The sequence below is a fragment of the Centrocercus urophasianus genome, unplaced genomic scaffold (assembly GCF_019232065.1).
Source record: "Centrocercus urophasianus isolate 14NV4802_14NV808 unplaced genomic scaffold, USGS_Curo_1.0 seq_73, whole genome shotgun sequence".
Classification (NCBI taxonomy): Eukaryota; Metazoa; Chordata; class Aves; order Galliformes; family Phasianidae; genus Centrocercus; species Centrocercus urophasianus.
In genome coordinates, this window is record NW_024885344.1 from 1,231,674 (window position 1) to 1,241,381 (window position 9,708).

At 48.4% G+C, this 9,708-nt stretch overlaps 2 protein-coding genes across 3 annotated transcripts; one reads left to right on the plus strand and one right to left on the minus strand.

Annotated features, from left to right (window-relative positions):
• Positions 1-1,602: 1,602 nt before the first annotated feature.
• On the minus strand, positions 1,603-5,183 carry POLR2F (RNA polymerase II, I and III subunit F). Its single transcript, XM_042837736.1, has 5 exons — positions 5,078-5,183; positions 4,870-4,939; positions 4,659-4,789; positions 3,086-3,157; positions 1,603-1,792 (listed from the first exon to the last, which is right to left on the minus strand). Exons 1-5 carry the CDS (start codon positions 5,095-5,097, stop codon positions 1,702-1,704), a joined length of 384 nt encoding a protein of 127 aa, XP_042693670.1. The 5' UTR covers positions 5,098-5,183; the 3' UTR covers positions 1,603-1,701.
• CUNH22orf23 (chromosome unknown C22orf23 homolog) lies at positions 5,182-9,211 on the plus strand. Of its 2 annotated transcripts, XM_042837734.1 has the most exons (6): positions 5,182-5,339; positions 5,507-5,569; positions 6,451-6,636; positions 7,411-7,545; positions 8,398-8,498; positions 8,819-9,211. In XM_042837734.1, exons 1-6 carry the CDS (start codon positions 5,261-5,263, stop codon positions 8,921-8,923), a joined length of 669 nt encoding a protein of 222 aa, XP_042693668.1. In that variant the 5' UTR covers positions 5,182-5,260; the 3' UTR covers positions 8,924-9,211. The 2 variants fall into 2 exon arrangements, with proteins under 2 accessions (XP_042693668.1, XP_042693669.1); XM_042837735.1 differs by lacking the exon at positions 5,507-5,569.
• The last annotated feature ends 497 nt before the right edge of the window (positions 9,212-9,708 follow it).

The window sequence follows — 9,708 nt, forward strand, 5'->3', positions numbered from 1 at the left end:
CCTTCCCTATCCCTTTAATCGTATCTGATACAGATGCAAGGCTGGGGAGGGGAGGCGGGCAGGGAACAAAGAAGCCATTTAAAAATTAAAAAAAAAAGGACAAGAAAACGACCCCCGCGCTCCATGGCGGACGCCAGAACGATTGCACAAAGGCACCATTTCAGGGCTGAAATTTCACCACACCAACGTGATTAAAGGATTCCACAGAGGGTGGGGGGAGAAGGCTGAAGGCCACAGTACTGCAAATTAACCTTTTCTTAGTAAGGATGGCCTGGATCAGGAAGCACTTGCATTCCCTGGGGTCAATCCCCTTCCCACACCTGCAGGCATCTCCATATCCCCCCCTCTGAGCTTTTTGCCCACAGACCCACTCTACTCTTGCATTCTTGCCTCCCCCTCCTGCGCACACTGCATCCCTGCACAAACCAACAAAGGAAGGGTGGATGGGAGGGTATTCTTACAGGGAGCAGTAAGAGGATGACATACATGGCTGGTTATATGAGCTAAGTTCCCAGGCAGGTGCATTCACACTCCCGTTGGGATACGGATCCACACATACAGCACAAAGAATGCATGCTTCAAACAAGCACAAACTAGGTGGAAAAATCCTCCCCGAAGCTCTGCAAAGAGAAAAACAATGTAAAGCAGAAACAACAGGTGCATTTTTTAATAAGATCACCTGCTACAGAGACAGTGTTCTGCTCCAGAGCTCAGAGGAAGAACCTAGGAGCAGAGACGATTAAGACATGAAAACCAAGCAGTAGCTGGCTGGAAGCCCTCCCAAATTTTAATGCATCCACCTAACTTTTTGATTTCAGCAAGGGGCTGCATTTTTCTTTTCCTTGCACACCAGAAGTAAGAATGAAGGGACCTTAATGGGACAAATCACCAATCTGTCATCACGCTACAGATTACAGAAAAGGACTCCAGAATTTAACTATTGCTTGTGCCACTGCAAGAGCTTCTGGTGTTCATGTAAGTGAGATGCTTTGAGAGAACCCATGCACAAAGGACCACCAGCTCCACTGCACATCAGAGAACAGCAGCACAAGTGGCAAGAGTGGCAACTTAACCTACAACTGCTGAGCTAGTAGGGCTGTCACTGGCGACTGTGCTTCCGGCTGGGGCAGTGCCACTGAAAGGGGATCCCCATCACTGATAAGCAGCAGGAGCAGGGAAACAATAGGTGATTTGATGAGAGCTGCTCTGCGATACTCCTGAGAAGACCCACAGCCAGCACTGGCCAGAGAGGAAATTGGAGGTTTCCACAGCAACCTGCTCAGGGCACAAAGGCCCAACTGTCTAGGGAGAAGGAATGGAAGTGTCTCAGCACTCCTGTTTTAAGAAGGGCTGGAATCTTCCTGAAGCCAAAGTACCTGCAAGATCACTTCTGTACAACGGCCCTTTAATTGGCTGTTGGCCCTATAACCAGGGAGGAGCTGTGGTGGAGGCAGTTACTGTACTCTTTACCCCAGATAAAATGTATGGGCTGCTCAGTTGGAAAAAAGGCTGCAATGAAAGCATAGTGCTTGACTCGCTAATATTAATAAATAGGGCCCATGCAGACTGACACAGAATGAAATGGTAACAACCAAGCCGGCGTACAGGAGAAAGAATTTATAATTTATTTATACAAATATAAACAAAAATAGAAACATCTGCTGGAGAAGGAAAGAATCAAAAGCAACAGCCAGAGGCCGATCAGTCTGTGATAATTAGCTCATCCACACCCCAGTCCTCATAGCTCCCATCAGGCAGGTAACGACGGATGATGATAGGAATCTTGCGTGCTCTGGAGGGAGGAGAGAGAGGTGAATAGAAATGCCACAGCCTCCACTATGCCATTTCAGCAGGCAATGGCACTGCTGACTTCAGGAAGCTCATGGTAGACCTATGTTGTACCGGTGATTTGGAAAGTCTCAACAAAATTCTCCCTTGTAAGTGCAAAGCACTGAGCATCTTAAGTCTCAAAACAATCAAAGACTGACAGGAATACAACATCTGCTAACAGCAGTTCCAATTGGAAAGCAAGAAAGCACTGAATACAATTTGACTTAGTGGAAGCAGATTTAAGAGCAAAACATAATTAGATGGTCCAGAATCTAACCAGAGGATCAGGTTTAGAACCATATCAGACCTGAAAAGTAACAGAGTGCTTTAACGATGACATCCAGAGCTGCTGTTTTTCCAAAAGCAGCTTCCTCATGCCAAGAATTGCAATTTAATTCTGGCACAGCACAGGATGCCACTGTATTTTGTGTCATACCCTGACTGCTTTCTAGAATACACACTCAGGTGGTGACCTGAACCAACTTAGGCTGAACTTGGGAGATCTGACTGGAACACAACCCATAGAGGTTTTGGCAACGATAAAGGGAGCTGTAATAGATATAAAGTCTGCAAAAGCAACTGCAATGCTCTGAGCAGAGGGACAAATCAATTCAAGAACGGGAATTAGTAAGTAAAATAATCCAGTTACTCTGGTGAAGGATACCTGCCTGTGACACAGTAATCTGCTGACCATACTGGCAAACTGTGGGCCACTCTGCTGTGGGCCTCTAAGTAGTGATTCAGAAACTATGTGTTCAGTGACAGAAGAGGAATCTCTCCATAAGCAAGAGGTGCATTTCCTGCTAGCACAATAAGCCAAGTATCAAAGGGTGCAGTGAAACAACATTCTTATCAGTCTCCACATCACCAAGCTGACCCTAATTTTGTTTATTTAAGCCAGCAATTCATTTGAACACAGGTCTGCTCAGAAGGCTGCTTCAAATAGATTCCTTTCAGGGAATTAAATTGATTCCTCACGGGGATCTTGGGCTCTCATCATAGAAACGACTGATATACAAGAGGTCAGAGCACTGCTCATCATTAGGAGTTTGCAAGAACTCCTGGGATTGAAGTGAGCAGCTGTGGAGAAGGTACAAGGTGGGAAAGCAGAAGTCAACTGCAATATTCCCTGTTAATGAAAAAGAAGGTTGTCTTGGAATATAACGCATGGAATAAGTTGCTAAGTGCTGAGATAAGCAGAGGATTGCTTGCTTTACAGAAAACAATACATACACTGCCAAGGGCTGGGACTTACTTGAGTTCTTTCATGGCAATCAGCAACGGGTCTGTCTCTCCTTCCAATTCCACCATCACAGGTGCACACATCCTGGGACAAACATCAACAACCGTTTGAGAGAACACAGGAAGAATGCACAGAAAGACAGAAGGGACAGCTAGGCACACAACTGCATACTGCACTCTTATCCACTCTGTTTTCCCCAAGCAGCTATGGACTGAGTTTTCATTTGAATGTTCCTAATCCACCCCTCATCCTCTGCTAGTCAGCTGGGACTTGAGTGCTGGTCAGATACACACCTGTCTAGTCTCACTGTGCTGTACTTAAACATGAAAAATAAGAGTAGGTCTATAAAAATAAAGAGTTGAAACACTATAAAATGGGCATCTGACTTGCTTGCATCTTCAAGGCTTTCTTCAAAGGAAAATGAAGGGTTAGATTTACGATGCACTCTATCTCTAGAGGGAAAAAAAAATGCATTTTGATAAGGGCTGTAAAAGTAGAGAAAGCACAGTTGACAATTATCTGTCTCAGGTAGCAGCAGAAGCAACAGAAATTCACGTTATGTGTGTGTAAGGCCACTGGGGGGCTGCTGCTGGCCTAGAGTCAACACCATAAGCAGAACATGGAAGTGAAACAGACCAGGCACCAGTGTTTTGGATGAAACGTCTGGCACTGGCCCATTTCATCTCTTCCATTCTTTTGGCCTGCCACCAGTTGAAAGAACGCACACAGAATTCCTTCCTGGAGTAATAACCGGGCAAAGAATAGCTCAGCAAAGCGACCATTAAGCAAAGATCATTTAGAAGCTCGTCAGTCAGATCAGCATAATTTTCAGGGTGGATGCAGCTAAGATAAACTCAGAAAACTCCTTTCAGCACAATTTCAACACAGTCCAATAATCTCACCTACAGGGTACTTCAAAAAAATATATATATATCACAAAACTTTCTGGCATGCAATATTAAAACAGATCTGGACAGGTAAAAGGAAAAATTTGAGGGGAGCTAGCCTTAACAGTACTTAAAAGAGAATTTAAATGTTATTACTATTAGAAGTGATGCTTCACTATTCCAAATACTTAGCAAATGTACAGTTTGCCACAGTAAAATCATACGCTTCAAACTTCAGGTTATGCCATTCCTAGAGTTTTTACAGCCTTGTGATAATAATTAATGATATTATAGAGTATCCCTTCCTCAAAACTGAAATCTGTAAAAGTAGTTCCGAGCTTCCCAGCTCATGCTGGCTGCCTTATGAAAGGCACAAACCAGAACCACAATGCCACATTACCCACTCTGTTTGCCTGTGACCTCCGAGCTCATTAGAGTGTGTGAGCATCTTGTTTTATAGGTACAAAACCCACAACGTCAGCTGGGGTGAGACTCAGAATTCACGTGTGACTAACAGCTCGCAGTATTGCTTTTCGCTGTTGACAGAGATGGTGATTCCCAAGCTCAACTGCCAGGCAAAGGATCACATGAGGTTTTAGGAAGAAAGGAAAGAGCTTTAACAGGGAGAGACGTTAGAAGAACGCAGTCCTACAATATGGATGTGTAGGGATGGCCGGGATACAGATAAGAATACTCACGCAATTTGGAGGGCACGCGTGCCCAGAACTCTGGCTCGCTCGTACTTGGTCATGTAGGGGGTGGTGATGCGCTTCTGGTTCGCTGCCTGTCGCTCTCCGGAGGGGAGGATTTCCACGTTCTCCTGCCCCTCCTGGGAAAAGCACAGCACCGTTAGAGGTCGACTGAAAGCCCAGCAGCAGGCCAGCCGGCCGGGTCCTGCAGAGCACCCACCTCCTCTACGTTCTCCAGATCATCCAGCCCCTCGTCTTCCTCCACATCATCGAAGTCATCCCCATCAAAGCTGCGGGAGAGAGGCAAGCACACATTGCACAACGCGCCGAGGCCGGGGGACAGGACCCAGGCCTGGGCTTAGCGTTGAAGCCGGCGGTAGGCCCAGGCCTTAATCCCAGCCCTCACACCGCCCCAGCCCCGCTCTCACTTGTCCTCGTTGTCCGACATCTTGCTCCCGTTCTCCCCGGCGGAAGTACGATTCACTTCCGGTCGCCCGACACGTGACGCAACGTTTTCCGGAAGTAGCCCGGCGGCGCCGTTGCCGCGGAGACGGGACGCCGCTCTGCCCGCCCCGATCTCTCAGCTTCTTCTCCCAACGTCGCCACCAACCATGGCCTCGTCGACGGGAAGGAGATCAGCGGGAAGAGGCAGAGCCCGGTACAGCCTCGAGACCCGGGAGGTGCTGAGAGGTAACGGGTTTTGCGGGAGGGAGGGAAGGCCCCGGGAACGCGGGGAAGGTTGCAATGTGGAGCAGTCAGGTAAGTGCGTTTCCCCCCAGGCTGGCTTCTGTCCTGGGCGCTGTGGGGCCCGGGGAGCCCATTGGGCTGTGTGGTGACACGTAGCTGCTGTTTTTTAGCCCTGATGGAGGAGTCGAAGCTGACGAGTTTCCAGAGGCGATGCCTGATGGACTGCCTGAGGCGTGAGTGGTGCCCACTTGCAGCTCCTTCACTGTGGTGAATGGCTTCTGCTGCTCGCACTGAGGGATGGCATTCACCTTCTGCTTGGTTGGGGGGATGTGTCCTGTTCTCTCCATGTTTCTTGTGGGTGCTCATTGAGATGTCCCCAAGGGACTTGATGTGATGGTGTGAGGTTTCTGTGGAACCAGGATTTGCAGCCTGGAAGGTCACCTGCGTCCTGGGCCGCATCAAAGGAAGGGTGGCAGAAGGGTGAAGGGAGGTGACTGTCACCTTCTGCTCTGCCCTTGTAAGACCCCATCTGGAGTTCTGTGTCCAGGCCTGGGGCCCCTAACACAAGAAGGATATGGAGCTGTTGGAATGGGTCCAGAGGAAAGCCACAAGGATGCTCAGAGGGCTGGAGCACCTATCCTGTGAAGACAGGCTTGGGGAGCTGTTTTGGCACGCAGAAGAGAAGGCTCTGGGGAGACCTCACTGCAGCCTTCCAGTACTTGAGGGAAGCTTACAAGAAAGATGGAGACAGACTTTTTACACTGTATAATGGTGATAGGACAGGGGGGAATGGCTTTAAACTAAAAGAGGGGAAATTTGGTTTAGGTATTGGGAAGAAATTCTTCACTGGGCGGTGAGGTACTGGCACAGGCTGCCTAGAGAAGCTGTGGGTACCCCATCCCTGGAGGTGCTGAAGGCCAAGTTGGATGGCCCTGGGCAGCTTGACCTGGTGGATGGAAGCCCTACCAATGACAGGGGCTTGGAACTGGGTGGGCTCTAAGGTCCCTTCCAACTTAAGCCATTCTATGATTTTATGATCTTCTGCTGGCAGTAGGCTGGGGCCACTTGCTCAGACTCCTCTGTCTGACATCAATATGTTGGGTTTGTTCTCTAGGGGGAGATTCTCTGCCCCTCCAGTGCCACCCCACCTCCAGCCAAGAACCAGTGCCCTCACCTCCTGCTTCCTTCCCACCATGCCGTCAGCCAAGCAAGCTGTCAGCTAAACCCCATCTTCGGCCTGCTGAGGTCTGCCGGGCAGGAGATGCCTACACCCGAGAGAAATTCAAGCCACAGGCAAGGCGTAAGTAAGCAAGCATTGCAGATAAATAAATTGTGCTGCCCAGTTCTTCTCTTTCGCTTGTGTCTAACACTTCAGGACCCTTAGGGAGTGTATAGGAACTGCTGAGCCACAGACTGAACCTCTGATTGATCACCTGAGGTGAGCAATGAGTCAGCCACCGGAGCACAGTTGAAGGCAATTCACCTGTGCTGCCGGAAGGGGTGGAGCTTGGCTCCATCTCTCCTAGACCTAATTAAGAGCTGGCTACCAGGGGGGAAGGATCTCTTCTGGAGATCCACTTTGCTGGAGTTTTTTAAGTGAGCCCAGAATACACGTAAGCTTTCTATCTGTTCTCTTTTTGTTATCGTAATCTGCTTTGCCTCTCTTGTTTATTTTGTAATTATAGCATCTTAATATTCATTGATTATACAGGGAATATTCTTAATTATTCTTCAAGCTTTCTGTCTTCAAAGATGCTTAAAAAAGAGACTTCTGAGGGAGCGCCTGCTGCAAATGCTCACAGTTCTGCCTGCTGACTATGGGGACAGTAGGTGACAGGAAGTCATATAACCTTGTGTAGCAAGAGTGTATTATATAATTTTCTACCTTGTAAACATGGGTGGAACTTCAGAGGTCAGATTGGTTAGCCCTTTATTATGTGTAGCATGGTTCAGTCTGGGGCTGCACCATCACTTACATCATGCTTTCTCTGCCATTAGCAGCAAAGCAGGGCAGGCAGCTCCTTGCTGAGGGGACACACTGCTAACAATTCGTTTTTATCCATGGCGTTCACAGGAGATTTGGAAAAGGAGAAGCAGAGGCTCCAAAATATCTTAGCAACTGGGAAGGATGTGGTGGAGCACCGAGCAAAACAGAAACTGGTTCAGACAAAGGAAGAGGAGATGCCTGAGCTTGACCGCTTTGAAGAACGTATGTCTCTGTGTGATCTGGAGGAAGGCATAGAGGTGGCCTGGGCAGCTGTGCCCTCCAAGGGTTGGGATGACAGATTTGTGCAGCCACAAATCTGAAGCCCACAGTGAAAGGGCACAGATGCCAGGTTCCACGAGGAAGGACTTAACTGCTGAGATGCTGTGATCTGGCCTTGCCTGCAGAAGTTACACTGCAGTGGTTTTGTTGGGAGATGCAAGCTGTCTGGATTGCCCACACAAGACAAACTGGTGGCAGAGGAATACCTAGTGAATTGCTGGGGTAGCCTGGGCAGAAAGCCCACGTGCTGTGGATCCTTTCTTCAGCCAGCACAACTCAGTGTAACCATCCTGACTGTGCTTTTGGCTCTGTTTACTTTGACTCCAAGATCAGTGCAGTCACAGAAGTAGAGCTTAAATGCAGAGCAGGATTTTAGCAGTGGTGTACTTTGGCTTGCAGAGTATTCTGGGATAACGCAGCTCTGGCCTATCTGTCTCTGTACACGAATCTCCTATGTATGTGAGCACTTCAGCCAGCTCTTCCTTAACCAGGGCAGCACAGATTGACAGCAGCCTAATAATGAGAATTGCCTGTACAAATTGTCTATTACAAAGAAAAGCGGGATGTGGAAGGGAGCTGTGCAGGGGAGAAGGGCTTCCACAAAAATGTAAGGGACTGTCAGAGTGTTTTGGTGGCCTGGGCAAGATGTGTAGGTATCAGAATAGATACCATTCCTGTCTTGTGGGGCCACTGTTCCAGCAGAACTAGGGCTTGAGGCCTCACAGCCAGATAGAAAGGTGTTTTCTTGCCTTTTGGCTGGATCCTGTTTCCACAGTGTTTTCTCTTGTCTGTCAGTGGTGAATGAAGTTCGGGAGAGGAGGGAGTTCCTGGCAGAGATGGAAGCCCTAGGACAGGGCAAGAAGTATCAGGGAATTATCTTCACTGAAATCTCACAGGTATGTAAGATTCTCGGCAACAATGGTCCCACACTGTGCCTTGAGGGCATCACCCATGTCAGAATCTTTCAAGCAGTCTCCCTCTGACAGCCGAGGGGGAAATAGGTGGGGAGAGTTTGCTTTTGCAGCTAAAAGCAGGCATGAGTTTGAGAAATCAGGTATTGTGATTTTTCAGCCTTTCTTTCCACATCTACATGTAACTTCATCAGGGAAGGAGAACCTTTGTTCCTGGAGCTGACAAAAGAAAAAAGGAGAGGGGAAGAAAAAAAAACTACTACTCCTGGCATTCTCACTCAGCCCTTCCCCTTTGTGCTTCACAGAAAATACGGGAGATGGAGATCATTGACAAGAAGAGAAGTGAGGAAGTGAAAGAGATCATGACAAAAGACTTTCCTAGTGGGAACAAATCTGGTGTCCTTGACTAGGCAAGGGAAAAAACACAAGTGCAGTTTGTTCCCAACTCTTCTCCCAGGCCCTGGGCACTGGTGTCTCAAGGCCTGGCCTGTGCCTTGCCCATCTCCTAGTGGTTCTCCTGAAGAGGGGGCAGTGTGACCTGTTGCCTAAAGCCAGAAGGCAGGAACAATTTGTACACAGCTTGTAATAGAAGCAAGCTGCTATAAATCCTCCCCATGCTCTGGATCCCTTCACACTTTACAACCTTAAATAGATGAAAACACAGTAGCAGCTATTAAAGCACGACAAAGAAGAGCCTCCTTCTGAGTCTGTGTTGTTTCAGAGTACAGCACTCTGCACAGCTGAAAACATCACCCCTTCTCCTCCATCTACCCAGAGGCAGAGGTTTATGGTGGCAGTACTCTGCAAACACATCACCACCCACATCTACAACCCACTCCAGTCCACGTGAGCCTGGGAATGGCTGTGTTGACACGTGTGAGGAGGAAGATGCAGTCGCCTGGCCTTGCACAAATGTGAGCCTCCAACATTATTGCAGGTCAGCATGACTGCATCAGCAGACTTCTCAGCAGCAGCTGAACTGGGCAGGCGCTCAGGAACACAGCTGCAGCATGGGGGGTTGGGGAGAGGGGATTTCAGCCTGGAGCATGATGATCTTTGCAGCAGGCTTGCTGTGGTTTTTTGGTTCCTGAAAGCATGGTATGCTGAATAGCCATCAGCTTCCCACAGAGCCTGGAAATGGCTGTTGACTCACCAGGCTGAAGCATGATGCCCCTTTATTCCCACATAAAAACCA